Source organism: Anomalospiza imberbis, chromosome 33 (genome assembly GCF_031753505.1).
Source record: "Anomalospiza imberbis isolate Cuckoo-Finch-1a 21T00152 chromosome 33, ASM3175350v1, whole genome shotgun sequence".
NCBI classification, from domain to species: domain Eukaryota; kingdom Metazoa; phylum Chordata; class Aves; order Passeriformes; family Viduidae; genus Anomalospiza; species Anomalospiza imberbis.
In genome coordinates, this window is record NC_089713.1 from 837,786 (window position 1) to 851,956 (window position 14,171).

The 14,171-nt window shown below is 51.0% G+C and overlaps 3 protein-coding genes and 2 long non-coding RNA genes across 5 annotated transcripts in view; 1 reads left to right on the forward strand and 4 right to left on the reverse strand.

Moving 5' to 3' along the window:
- Positions 1-14,171, reverse strand: part of LOC137463965 (zinc finger protein 208-like) — a 1,270,300-nt gene that overhangs the window by 745,545 nt on the left and 510,584 nt on the right. The window lies entirely within an intron of this gene.
- Positions 1-14,171, forward strand: part of LOC137463966 (zinc finger protein 271-like) — a 1,077,684-nt gene that overhangs the window by 544,487 nt on the left and 519,026 nt on the right. The gene's annotated exons all lie outside the window — the stretch shown is intronic.
- LOC137463981 (uncharacterized) lies at positions 6,357-7,472 on the reverse strand. The gene is made up of 3 exons (XR_010994043.1): positions 7,324-7,472; positions 6,860-6,977; positions 6,357-6,482 (listed from the first exon to the last, which is right to left on the reverse strand). It is a non-coding gene; the product is annotated as an uncharacterized lncRNA (long non-coding RNA).
- On the reverse strand, positions 7,826-10,331 carry LOC137463976 (uncharacterized). The gene is made up of 3 exons (XR_010994039.1): positions 10,103-10,331; positions 8,979-9,099; positions 7,826-7,903 (listed from the first exon to the last, which is right to left on the reverse strand). It is a non-coding gene; the product is annotated as an uncharacterized lncRNA (long non-coding RNA).
- On the reverse strand, positions 10,729-12,690 carry LOC137463971 (heat shock factor protein 5-like). The gene is made up of 2 exons (XM_068175313.1): positions 12,151-12,690; positions 10,729-11,197 (listed from the first exon to the last, which is right to left on the reverse strand). Exons 1-2 carry the CDS (start codon positions 12,662-12,664, stop codon positions 11,067-11,069), a joined length of 645 nt encoding a protein of 214 aa, XP_068031414.1. The 5' UTR covers positions 12,665-12,690; the 3' UTR covers positions 10,729-11,066.

Consider the following 14,171-nt stretch of genomic DNA (forward strand, 5'->3'; position numbering starts at 1 on the left):
GGCCCGTGGCAGTTCAGTCCAGGCTGGCTCCTTTCCCTTGGGGTGCTGCACTTTACTTAGGTGTAATACGGTACGTGGAGTACCGTATTTCTTCTAACTACCCTTCAAACCCCTTTTACCATAACCAAACCAACAGTACACGCTCAACAGCGATCAACTATTTTACAATAGTTTCTAACCTAGTTTAACAATTCCCCCTCTAACGATTTGATCAGTCTTCTAGCCTGCATCAACCTTTTAAAGTCCAATTTCTACTTTTCTCAGTTTCTCGTACTGTTCAAGCATATCTCTGGCATTCTGATCACTCTGTTCTTTTATTAGCATTACTTTTTTGCCATTTTTCCCTTCTACGTTACCTTGCAGCATGATGCTGCCTTGGCCAATGCTGGGTACTATCAGGACTAGACATGGAATTGCACATGGTAGAAATATTACACTTACTAGTGCACACACTACAAAGAAGACCAATTTCTTCCACCATTTACCGTTCCAGGTGAACAAGTTGTCCCGCCTATCGGGGTCTCCAAAAAGGGGGTCCATTTTTGCGTTCCAGCATAGGTTAGTTTCCTGATATTTTGAGTAATGTTTTTAATTACATGACTGTGGTCATTGATCTCTAGGCAGCATTCTGAAATGTTAAATTTCCCACAGATCCCTCCTTCCTCTGCGAGGAGGTAGTCCACTGCCAATCAAATTTGGTAAATTACTGATCATGTTTGTGGTTGCTGCTGGCTCAAGAGATCAATGGTCAGAGTTGTTTGATTGGACATTATTTCAAGTACTGCTTGTAAACGGATGATTCGACTGAGCATGTATACTGGGCTTCTGTACCCCCAGGATCCACCTTGGGCCCAGGCAGCCGGCCCATAAGTATCGATAATCTTTTGTGGGGTCCAACTTTCATTGTTCCAATTTTGGGTTCTGCCAAGTAAACTCCTTTTCTTTCTGGCCAGATCATCATATACTGGGACTCCCAAGTTTGATTTCACATCCTTAAGCAGTAAGAAAAAGGATGGTTTTACTGCTCCAATTGTGCAACTCCTGGTCCACCCTCCCAGTAACTTCACATATGCCGTGTTACCACAGATCCAAAAAAAACTTTTAGGTGCATCCCAGAAATTAGAATCTTGATTTGTTGTATGTTTCCAATATTTGGATAGGGTTTCTATTGCCCAGAATGGGTTAATATAATCTCCTAAGCATTCAAACAGTTTTTCTCTGTATGCACATCTACTTTCAGTTTTTTCTATTGACCAATATGAATGGGGGGTTTCTGGGATCCACCTGGGGTGTGTGTGTCATTTGCTGCTAGATATCTATCACATGGTGTTTCTCCTGCTTCTATAGTATGCATTTTCCCTTTCCTTGATAAACACTCTTCCCCTATTATTGTGGATTTGAGCTTCCACTCTCCTTCCCTTCTTTTGGGTACCACCATACTTTTTTTCATGTAATCCATTTAAAAATGTCTAGGGGACCCAAACTGATACCATCCTATGGCCAAATTTTAAGTGTGTCCCCTTGCACACCCAACAATCAGTCAAATTAAATTCTTTTGTAATCTTTTCCACCATATCGATAAAAAGATTCTTACCATTTATTTGTCCCTCCCTATCCCTTTGTCCTTTCAATTGCACTTCTTTTTCCTTGAATGTATCCTCTAAGTTGGTTTTACTTTCTTGTTCAAAACATACCCATCTTTCTTTCATGGGGCACTCTCCTGAAATCCTCTGACTTGGGTTTGCAATAGTTTTAGCCAACCAATATATTTCATTATCCTCTTTACAGGTTGTTAACTGGGAGTGGTCGATACATTTGGGATTCATGTTGGTGTGCACTCTGATGAATGCACTTACTGTATCTCCTCTACACAAGGGATAGTAACACTTCTCACAAGTGTTTCCTCCACTTCCCCCGAAGTGGATGAGTAGCAGCATTGCTACCAGTGGGAGTCTGGTACGGGCTGGCCTCCTCACCTCTCGATCCACAGGGCTTTTCTCGGTGCCCTGAGAGTCTTTCCCAGAGGTAGTTCCTGATCCAGTCTTGCCTCCCACCTCTGGTTTTCCCTCCTTCTGGAGACATTCTGCCATGACCCTTATCTCACCAACTCCCTTCCCTCAATTTGGTCCCAATGAGGGTTGCAAGGGGAGTGCTCTATGGAGCAGTACTGGAAACTGAGATGTTATTCTGATTGTCAATTCTTAGCTAAACAAAACTTAAATTTATCCTATAACAAACATTAGCAAACTTTAAGGATATACGCATAACAATGTAGAGGTTTCCTGTGGGGGGTTGTGTTCAGGGTTGCACTTCTTTTGGTGCTTTCCTCAGGACCAGTTTCAAGTCTTTATCGTCTCTGCTGGCTATAGTCCATTCGCTTGCCTCAGCTGGGGGTTGTACTGGACCCTTCACTCGACTTGCATGAGTCCAGCCCTGCTCCTTTGTTCTCACTGTGGTGTTTGCTGCAAGCAGTGCCTGGAAGGGGCCTTCAAAGTGAGCAGTTAGTGGAGGGTTTTTCCATGATTTCATCAACACCCAGTCTCCTGGGTTAGTACCATGTATTTTACAGTCCAGTGGGGAAGTTTGGGGAAGGTAGCCCTTTTTCCTTAGTTCTTCCAGGGTTGTTGTTAGTGTTTCTATATATTTTTGCATGGTCATTCCCCCCTCTTGATGTTCCCCAGTACTGTATGGGGTAAGCAAGAAAGGCAGCCCAAACAACATTTCACAAGGAGAGACCCCTAGATCTGTTCTGGGTCTCGTTCTTATTCGTCATAGGGCTAGTGGTAAACATTTGACCCAATTCCATTGGGTTTCTAAGACCAATTTTGTTAAAATATTCTTTAAGGTTTGATTTACCCTCTCGACCCTCGCAGAACTCTGAGGGTGCCAAGGGGTGTGTAACTCCCACTTCATTCCCAGGGCCCCGAGGACTTGTTGCAGAACACTGGATGTAGAGTGGGGGCCATGGTCTGAATCAATAAAATTTACGAGCCTGTATCTCGGAATAATTTCTTCTAAGAGAACTTTTGTCACAGTTTGGGCTGTCTCCCTTCTCGTGGGGAATGCCTCAAACCAGTGGGTTAGATGGTGAATCTCCTCTGGGGAGAAGAGGATGTTCCTAATAGGATGCAGCTCTTCCCAGGTGTGTATATTGGGACCCAGGAACTGATCTGTTTGCTGTGCGGTGCCAGTTGGATCTTCTGTTAAACCAACTAGCTCTTTCTTATATATTCTTGCTTCAGAAGCTGTCAGGGGTGCATTTATAACACCTATTCCTCCTACCCCACACCTAGTGGAACTTTCCTCAGGGGAAGCAGCCTGTCAGGATTTACCTCTGGCCTTACACCACTTTTTGATCTGGTATTACAGTAAGGGCCAGCAGCTGAAGGCTTATTTGACTGGCTCACTAATTCTTTGTTATCACGTTGGGAGGGCTCAGTTGTTAGGTTGGAGGATATATCCAGAGGTTTTTTCTCAGGGAAAGGTGTTGTATTCTGACTTACAGGTGAAGCAAGTTGTATGTTAGTGGGGGTAGGAGACAACGGGGAAAAAGCACCAAGGGGTGGATATATATGGGGGAGTGGGGTTGTTGGAGGGGGTAAAAATGGCATGGAGATTCCCTGAGGAGATAGAGAAGGGGCAGGGATCATTGGAGGGGGTAAAGGTAGGTTTTGAAAAGCAGGAGGCTGGGTGTTAAGTGGAGGGGTGGCTTGATACTGTGAAAAAAGCCAATCACTTGGGGTTTTTTAGTTTTAAACGTTTATTAGTAATAAAATAGTTATAAAAATAGCAATAAAATTAGAGTAATAAAAATTTGGACAATGAGGATTAGGACAATTACAAGACAATAAAAAGTAAAGAATTATGGATGTCCGGATGTTTTTGGGCACTAAGCTGCCAAAAACATGCCTTGTGAACAAAGGAATAACCCTTAAAAGCAACAGCCTGTTGCATATTCATATATCTCATACATGATGCATAAATTCCTTGCAAATTAAGAATTTTTCTGGTTGTTGTCAACTTCTTCCCCTTAATCCTAGTGGTTCCATAAAGATGGAGAGAAGGTGGAAGAATGTTTGTCTTTTCTGATAAGGAGGCAGTAACTCTTTATGTGTCTTGTCACTGTTATTTCAGTGCAAAGAGTTTCTTGATTATCTTATCCCTTTTCTTGAGCTAGTAAAAATATCTGACATTGCAGAGTTTCTATTTTAACATTGTGTTATAACCTAGAACTATATTTAACTCACTACTTAAGAGAATTAATACCGCATAACTTTCTATCATTGCACATGTAATATTTGTTTAATATTTGTGAAAAAAGCCAATCATAAAATATGCATTTTTCACACCTTGCCCTCATTGTCCTTTTGTCACACACACACACACACACACACACACACACACACGGGGAGACTTCTCAGTTCATTTCTGGTTGGATTTCCTGGATTCTGTTTGGTTTTGTTGTTGCTTTGTTTCCTTGGTGTGCCTGCAGTGTCCAGTCAGGAGCAGAGTGACTCTTGCCAAGGAACTTTGTGGTGCTGTCGCTTAATATTAAATCTGGTTTTTGCTGATCCCTTGCTGGGGATTTTTTCAGCGCTCTCAAGCCCTCATTGGTAACAGGGTGAAGGAGCCCTGGCCCAGGCTCTGGCCCTGGGGGACACGGGGACGCTGCTGGGGGGTCCCTGTCCCCCTGTCCCACCCCCCACAGCCCCAGCCCCCGTCCCCGTGTCAGGCTCTGGGGTCGATCTCGTGGAACATCCTCTGGGGGAGGCTGCGGTGCCGGGGGCGGGGGGACCCGGGGGGACAGGGGACCCCGCTGTGCACGAGCAGCGTTGGACTTCTCTGGGGGAACTGTGAGGGGGGGCTGGGGTGGAGTGACCTCCCCAGTGACCTCACACAGCCCCTGTGATGTCACAGAGCCCCTGTGATGTCACAGAGCCCCTGTGATGTCACAGCCAGCTCTATGATGTCACAGCCACCTTTGTGATGTTATGCAGCCTCGCTGTGATGTCACAGCCTGCTCTGTGATTTCACAGTCAGCTCTGTGATGGCACAACCCACTCTGTATTGTCTCAGCCTTCTCTGTGACATCACACAGCTGCTCTGTGATGTCACAGAGCCCTTTTCTATGATGGCAGAGTCTTCTCGGTGGCCTCACAGCCCGTTCTGTGATGTCACACTTCCAGCCTGTAATGTCACAGCTGACTTTGTGACATCACAACCTCCTCTGTGATGTCACAGCCTGCTCTGTGATGGCAGAACTCACTTAACATGTCACACAGCACCTCTGTGGGCTCACAGACCCACCCTGTGATGTCACAACACCTTCAGTGATGGAACACAGCCACCCTATAATGTCACAGCACACTCTTTGACCTCACAGCTTGCTCTGTGATGTCATACAGGCATGCTCTGATGTCACAGCCTGCTCTGTGATGTCACACAACACACCAGTGATGTCACAGCCAACTATCTGATGTCACAACCTGGTCTGTGATGTCACAGAATCACAGAATTGCTGGGTTGGAAGAGACCTTTAAGGTCATCAAGTCCAACCCATGCCCTGACAGCACCTCAGCTAAACCATGGCACTGAGTGCCACATCCAGTCTTTTTTTAAACACATCCCATGATGGTGACTCCACCACCTCCCTGGACAGACAATTCCAGGAATTTATCACACTTTCCATAAAAAACTTATTCCTAATATAAAACCTAAATTTCCCTTGGTGCAGCTTAAGACACTGTCCTCTGGTCCTGTCAGTTGCTGTGAGGAGAGAGACCGACCCCCACCTGACTGCAACCACCTTTCAGGGAGTGTAGAGAGTGATAAGGTCACCTCTGAGTCTTCTCCAGTATATACAACTCCAGCTCCCTCAGTCGTTCCTCACAGGACTTGTGTTCCAGACCCCTTGTAACAGATAAGAGAAGTCTCTTTGTTCATCATTAAACAGGAACTCAGACAAAGGAAGAGGTTTTTTGTGAATAACAGGAAACCCGAGGATATGCTGACTCCTTAAGTTGATTGTACAACTAGGGTCGGGAGGTGTGTAACCATCTATGGAAAGATTGTTACAGGGTCATAAACCCCCAGCGAGGAAGAGGAGGAGAGCCTTCATCCAGACGACCACCAGAGAGCAGGCGGTGACCCCCTAGCAACTGGAGGCGCACGCGCAGAGTACTCTCGGAAAAGCCACACACGCGGAAGAAGGGGGAGAATAAAGGACCGTGGGAAAAGGGAAGCGGTGTGAGCCTTGGCGGAGCACTGACTCCCCAGCTGCACCCAGCGCTGTTTGCTTGTCATTGCTTGCTGGAATCAATAAAATTCTTTTTATCAATCCCTAAAGGATCAGACAAATTATTTACTTTAACTTATAACACCCGTTCCCTGCTCTTGCTGCTGGCCCATCTTCAAAGCCTCTCCCTCGGGCTCTTCCTCCCGTGCAGAGCAGCTCTCCTGGACAGGGACGGCAGATGGCACAGCTGGGAAGCAAAGGGAGCACTGAGTCAGTATGGGGACGTTTTCCTTGGCAGCAGCTGCACTTCCATCAGGGAAGGGAAGATCTCAGAGCCTCCCCAGGAGGGTTAGAAAGAAAAAGCAGCCGAGCGGGCCAGGCTGTGGTGAGCGCAGCCGCGGCGGGACTGTCCCGCAGCCCCGGCAGCCCGGCACAGCCGGCACAGCTCCCGGGCCCTGCCGGCACAGCTGCCTTGCCCAAGGACAGCCCCTGTGCCGGCCGGGGCAGCTGCGCTGAGCAGCCCCAGCACGGGCAGGGCCCGCTGCTGCCCCGCCGGGCAGTGCCCACGGCCACAGCCCACACCACCCTCAGCCCCACCCTGCCTCCCCGGCCCTGTGGCCTCACCCGGGCTCTCTCCAGTGTGGCAGCAGCAGGTCCCCGTTCCCTGCTCTTGCTGCTGGCCTTCAGCTTCTCCCTGCTGGCTCCCGTCAGTCTCCGGCTGTCCTCGAGGTCTCCACTGCAGCTGTGGCAAAAGCGGAGGCTCTGCAACTGGTTCCAAGGCCTGGCAGAGCTGCAGTCCCGGAGCCCTCTGTGCTCCCTGCCGGCCCCCTCCATCCCCTCAGCCCCGCCATGCTCTCGGCAAACCCCCAGCCCCCTTCAGTTTCTTCAGCCCCTCACAGTCCTCTCAGCCCCTCAGTCCCTTCTGACCCATCCCGTCCCCCTAGACCCGCCACCCCTCGGCCTGTGCCACTTCCCTGTCACCTCAGTGCCACCATCGCCCTCGGCTGCCCCACAGCCCTCAGCCCCAGCAGCACCTCAGGGTCACCGTCCCTTCAGCGTCACCGCCCCCTCAGCCCCCTCAGTCTCACCGTCCTTCAGCAGCTCCTCAGGGGACAGTGCCTGGGACCACCGGCAGCTCCCACCGCTCCAGGGACACCCGGGGCTGGAACTGCTGCTCCGCCCGGCCCGGCCGCCAGCTCGGACCCAGCACACGGAGAGGGGACACAGGGGGCACGGGGGAAAAGCAAGAGGTGAGGGAGGAAGCAGAGCAGGGGAAGATTTAAAAATGCAGCCTAGACCTACGCAGCTCCATCTATGCATCTAAACCTCCATGTAACTGTAACTAAATAGCAAAACATATTTACACATATATATAAATGTTACTCTATAAATATATAAATTTAAATCTCAAAATGTGTAAACATAACTACATATATGAAAATATAAATCTATCGCATCTATAATGATATATATATATAGGTTTAACTATATAAACACACCTCTATAAATCTATAAATGTATCTATATAGATATATAACTAGAACTGCAGAAATCTATAAATCTATTTATAAACAGAGGGATTCCACCTGCCCGACAGTCATAGGCTCTCCCTCTGATGCTCCTTCTTACGCAGGGCAGCCCTCCTGGTGAGGTAGATCAGGTGGATATCTGGGAAGCAAAGGGAATGCTGGGTCAGTATTGGCCTCTGTGCATCTTTCCCTTTGGAAGTAACTGTCCTTCCACCAGGGACTGTCAGACATGGCCTGAAAGGCAGACTCTCACTTGGCAATTTGAAGCCTGCTCTTTAAAGAACAGGCATTCTTCCAAGTTTTCAAAACTTATGAAGTATCCCAAAACTTTTAAGTATCCCAATAAACTCACAGCACTCACAGTGCAAATAGCACCCACGAGAGCTTGAAACACAGTCCCAGCTGCCACAGAGAAGCCCGGGATTGTTCTTTCTCTGAGGACAGGCAGACCTCAGTCCTCACTGAAATGGCTGAAGCTGAGGGGTGCTGGGGGCTGAGTTATGAACAGGCACCATTCCCTGCCACCTACAAACTGCCCTCTGCAGTGAGCAACAGCTCCTCCAAAACAACCACCAGCTCTGGGATGAACGGCTGGGAGGGAAAGAGCTCCCTACCAGGCCTGCAGGCTGCACCAGCTTTGCACAAGAATGACGATCCAAAGGGCTCTCTCTGTCCTTTAGTTCTCCCTAATTTGGGGTAATTTCAGTTTTTCCTTGAGCTACTGGATTTATGACTAATGATTTGTTTAGTCTCAGAGCTTCTGCTGCTTGCATTTTTAATGTATCTCACAACAGCTACCAGCAGACTGGTACTACATTGATTTAATGCTTGGAGACAAAAAGCTCAGACTTCTACACTGACTTTTTGCTGGGGTTTTCTTCTCTTGCTTCAAGAGTCACTCAGTGTTGCCTCCAGAGCACTGACACCCAGCAGCAAACTTATCCATGGACATCAGCACAAACCTGGGACACTGGAGCTGGTGACACAACTCCCACAGGGTCAGGTTTATTCCCTGCTCTCTTGCCACAGCAGAGGACTCGGTGTCAGAACCTCTGGCGAAGCGTGGAGGGCAGGGCTCGGGCAGGTTGTGCATGTGCCTTTGAACTAAAGGCACCAGGAAGCACCAGCCCTGCAGACAGGAACTCAACTCTTCTTGTCTCCCTTCCTGCCAGAGGCAGGCTCAGAGCAGCCATCTCACACCGCTCTGTCCTTACCAAGCTCCTCGGGCTCCTGGGAATTGCTCCCACAGCTCTTGGTGCCAGGCAAAGCTCCCTCTGCTGCAGCCCTGTCCACAGGCTCCCCTCCTGAAGACTCAGGCACAACATTAATATTGCCCTTGAAAGAGAAACAGAAAGAAAGAAACCCTTCTCACCAGTTACACAAAACATCTGGTCCAACAACTCTGTGGCTCACACTCTTAATTCCTTGCTCCTAACAAGAAGTGTGGGCCCCAAAGCCCTTCAAAAGTCAAAAAGATTTGACTTCTCAAACACCATCCAAAGGCTGTCAAAGGTGACAGTGTTGAACGTGGGGGTGACACTGAACACATGGAATGGCTGCTAAGGAAGGAGTCCTGCCAGCTCCTGGCACAGGGATGTGCTCCTCCCTGCACAGCCCTGAGCACAGCACTCTCATCCAGGCTGCAGCTTGGCAGGGACTGCGTGGGAACACACATCCCTTCCTGCAGAGACGCCCAAGAGCAAGGTGACTGAGCTCTGCAATCTGGACAGCAAGAGTGGCCAGTTTGCCCAGCTGAGGATTTCCCAGATGGAAACTGGACTGCAGGCCCCAGGTTACTGAGAGGACAAGAAAGCTGCAGCTGCAGCCCAGCCCCACCCACGGCTCTGGGAGCGCCTACACGCACGGCAGGGCTCTCACAGCAGCAGCAGCTGCAGCCCAGCCCTGCTTTGCCTTGGCCTTGCCACCCAAAAGAGGCACAGCCCACATCTGCTGCTGGAACAGAGGCACCTCTCGCACACCCCTCCCTGCACGGGACACTCTGCCTTCAGTGGCAATTCTCCAAACACTCTTCTTTCCCATCTAACAAAGCCTCTCAGAACCTACAAAGCTTCCACTTCCGCACCACAAATGCCCCTGCACGAGGAATTCTTCCCAGGAAAATGAGCACCCAAACTTGGCCAACACAGACTCACACCTTCTCATCCTTACTCAGGGGGGAGACTTTTTCATTCCCTCTTCTTTAGAAAATCTTGCTTTACCAAGAAAATCCTTCCCTGTCTGTTCACAGCTGAACTCAAGAAGCCTTTGCTTCTCAGCCCTGCAACAGCATTCAAAAGCTGTCAGTCCAGCCCCTTTCATCCCTGTCCAATGCAGTTACCTGAGCAGAGGGAGAAATCATCTCCTCCAGTGTCTCAAGCACCATGTCCAGATCCACTGGTGGCAATTCCTCTTCCCCAGGAGTATTCCACAGCCAGCCGGGGGCTGTCCATGCTGCATAACCAGCACTGCCAGCTGGACCACTGGGAGCTGAAGTGTCTGGGGTGGCTGCAAGAATCCAAACACATTGGTCAGGCTCCACAATGCGGCTTTGGGACGCAGAGCTCTAGTGCTGCCTTGGACCAAATATCACAGGAAGCACACAGCAACCTCAGTTCCAGAAATGTATTCAGACTTCCCAGGGGATTGCAAGAGTGAGTTCTTCCTCTCACAAAATACTTATCCTGATGGACATGTATATAGATGAAAGCATGGATTGTAAAATTGATAGAGACAGACACAGACACACACACACTTTATGATCACAGCCTTTTGCATCTTCCCAGCAGCTTTGGGATTTGGCTGCTTGAGTTTCTCATCACAAAAGACCACAGAATGTAGATTCACCCAGGAAGAGCCCAGATCCTCAGACACACTCACTGAAATTATACAGTGAGTTTATTCTGAAAACAGCCTTGTGGGCAAGGCCGCATTCTGCTGGTGCAGCGGTTCTGGAGCACACAGAGCTCATTTCAATGGCACGGCTTGATTTGCAGGGCAGACAGTCTCAAACATCTGCAATATTCTATCACCGTCCTAGTTTGGCTTCATTCAAAGGAAGAGGGGAGTGCACCTAACACTGACCACTTGTCAGGCAGTATTTTTTGCTTTGTGCTTGTACCCCTACAGAGAGGCTGTCTGGAAAATGCCCCCAACACCCTCCCAGTCTGCAGCAAGGACAGGAAAAGCAGGCAGAGTCTCTGTTTTCAAGGTCCTTCTTCCTAGGCGACTTGACACTTTCTACCTGATTCTCACTTGAGATCTACCCATGACAGAGCACTGCGGGAAAACACTTCAAAGGGTCATTAACCAGGACCTGTTTGAAGAGGAAGGCTAGAAACTCTTTCCCTGTCTGATGGGCTGCAGGCTGGCAAGTGCTGCTCTGAAGATGTGCAGCAGCTTCTCTGTGGAGAGGCCATGGAAGGGCTGTGATGGTCTACAGGAACCAGCGGAAGGATGAGCTCAGGTAGGCATTTAAGCTCCAGGGGAACCAGCTGAATGATAAGGTCACAGCTGAGATTAAATCTGCCCTTCCTGGTTGCTCTGATGAAACCCGAAGAAGTCCAGATGAGACAAAGACTTCCTTGGGGAGATGCTAGGAAAACCTCAGATTCCTGAGCACCTGTACTTTGCCTGGAAGCGCCTGGAGGCAGCTCTAAACCCTGAGGTGAGGAGCAGCGAGGTCCTGGTAGGAGAGCACTGTGTAGGAATGGGAAGAAGAAAGGAAGCAAAGGGAAAGCTGGTCTTTGGGCGTGTTTCCCTTGGCAGCAACTGTACATCTGTCAGGGAAAACAAAAGCCCCCATCCTCCCAAGCAGGGTGAGAAAAAAGAAAAAAGAAACAACCAACACGTTCAAGGGCTATTCAACTAGCAGCTGCTGGTCTAGTGAGCTCTCCCCTATTCGCTCAACTGTCTGGGAAAACTCTCCCGCGTTGCCCTTCCCTGGAAGGAGGCAACTGCCAGAAAGCCAACTGCCAGCTCTCTTCCCCACTGCCCCGGAGGGACGGGAGACTCCCTCCAGCTGGGCCGGAGCAGGACCGAGCCCTCGGCTCACACGCACTCACGGAGAGCTCCCCAAGCACCCCGGGGCCGCGCAAGGAGCAGCGGCAGCCAGGGCGCATGGCAGGGCCAGCTGCAGCCGAGCGGGCCACGCTGTGGTGAGCGCAGCCGCGGCGGGACTGTCCCGCAGCCCCGGCAGCCCGGCACGGCCGGCACAGCTCCCGGGCCCTGCCGGCACAGCTGCCTTGCCCAAGGACAGCCCCTGTGCCGGCCGGGGCAGCTGCGCTGAGCAGCCCCGGCACGGGCAGGGCCCGCTGCTGCCCCGCCGGGCAGTGCCCACGGCCACAGCCCACGCCACCCTCCGCGCCCGGAGCTCCCACCCCGACTCACCGGCTCTGGGCGGCTGCCCGGCGGGGAAGGAGGGCACCTCCCGCTCCGTGCGCAGCTGCTGGAAGCGGCTGGGCTGGTGGCTGCGCACCTCCCGCCCCGCCGCCAGCCGCTGCCTGCTGGCCCTGGTCAGGCGCTTGATGCGGAGCAGGAGGTCGGGGCGGTCGCAGCGAAAGTTGGGGTTCCTGAAGTGGAGCCAGCTGCCGGCATCGCCCGGCTCAGCTGAGCCAACCCCGCCCGGCACCTTGTGGAAGCCGTAGAGGTTGAGCTGCCGCACGAAGCTGCCGAACTGCGTGGCTTGGAAGGAGTCCGGGGCCGGCCCCGCCCCCTCACTGCCCGCCCCGTGGGCGTCGCCCGGGCTGAGCAGCTCCCGCTCGAAGAGGGAGCGGTGGATGAGCAGCCCCCGGGCCCGGCTGTCCCAGCGCACGGAGCGGACGCGGGGGCTGTTCGCCAGGCGCCACAGCTTGGCGGGGAAGGCGCTGGCTCTGAGCCCGGCGGGCAGCGGCAGCTCCGCCATGGCGCCGCTCGCCGGCTGTCGCCACAACGGCCCCGGCGCAACGGCCGCGTGGGGATACCATAGGGACAGAGCCAACGCGGGGATTTGGAGCCTGGGGGTGCTGGCACCAAAGTCCTGCTCTTGAGAGGGGTGCAGGGACACAGGGGCTGTCAGAGGGCAATGAGAGACAGGGGACATGAGGCCATAATGGGCCAAGCAAGATCCTTCCCAGCGTGGCAGCAAAGACATTTCCTCCCCGTGGCCTTGGCACTCCAGGGCACCCCAAAAAGGGCCGAGGAGTCCTGTGTGTAACCAGGAGGGATGACTGACATCACTGTGGGTCCCAGCATTCCCCAGTCCCTTGCTGGCCATTCAGTGCACACTGGGGCCGCTGGGCATGTGTGGAACATGGGGATGGGGTGCACAAAATTAAAGGGGGACCCCAAAGTGGAAGGAGTGGAAGCCAAAATCGCTGGGTGGAGACCCCCAAAACGGATGTGTGAGATCCCAAAATGGAGGGAGGAACCCACAAAATTGGGGCAACGCCCCAAAAACCCACATGAAGCTGTTCTCTCCCTTCATTGTTTACCAACAAGAGTTCCATCTACCAACTCTAATTTCAGCAAATAATGCCAAGTGTTTTAGCTGAAACTCATTCTGAGCAAACTTTGTAGAAGTGATCACAGAATCACAGAATGTTCTGTGTTGGAAGGGATCCACCGAGTCCAATTCTGAAGGGAATGGCTTGCTGGCAGGGTCAGCACCAAAGACACCCACCCCAGCTTAAGGAAGAAGTGTCATTGACTGTAGGGCAAAGCAGCACAGAAGTACAAAAGGATAAGCTAAGCAATGCACCTGATTATTACTAGAAAAGATTGCCTGTAGGGATTCAGAAAGATACATCACCAGTTACCCTCACACTTGACCATTGTCCTGACACACACGTCAGCTGGGGATGCCCTGTCACACCAAGGGATTGGAGAAGCACTCCCAGTCACTGGGAATTCCTATGTGGTTCGCCCACCCTCAGGCGAGGCCGCCAACTTTGCGCCAAGTGAGAGGGCCCAGATTTTATACTGTTGAATAAACAAGCTACCATAACTTCTAGTGCGGGAACATCTGGTTTCATCCTCCTCTTGGCCAGGGCTCAGGGAGGAGCTAAGGGAGTTTGCTTTGAGCCTACACCTTCAAACAAAGCCAGATAGAGATGTGATAAATTAATATGATTTGCGCCAATAATTGCAACTATATCGATATTTTAGAAAATATTTGTTAAAAAGTAATAGGGGAAAGTGATATGTAATTAGCATCACAAAACAGCTGTTCGCAGATGCTCATAAGATCCAGGATGGAGTATTGAGATATTTTAGCACAAACGGCCTTGGGAAGGACAAAGCCGGGAAAAACTCCAAGGGTGGAATTGACATTGAGACGAATGAAAGTCCAGGCATCTTCTTCTTAGGCAAGATTGGCCTTGAAGACAATTAAGCTGCCCATATGGCCCTGGGCGCAAGGCTGGTGCCCCACA

What these genes read in the sequence shown, in the direction of transcription:
- LOC137463971 (XM_068175313.1), bottom strand. Translation starts at nt 12,664, where the DNA reads ATGGCGGAGCTGCCGCTGCCCGCCGGGCTCAGAGCCAGCGCCTTCCCC. An exon ending in CGGGCAGCCGCCCAGAGCCG is followed by an intron (nt 11,198 to 12,150) that starts GTGAGTCGGGGT and finishes TGGTTCCTGTAG; the next exon opens with ACCATCACAGCCCTTCCATG.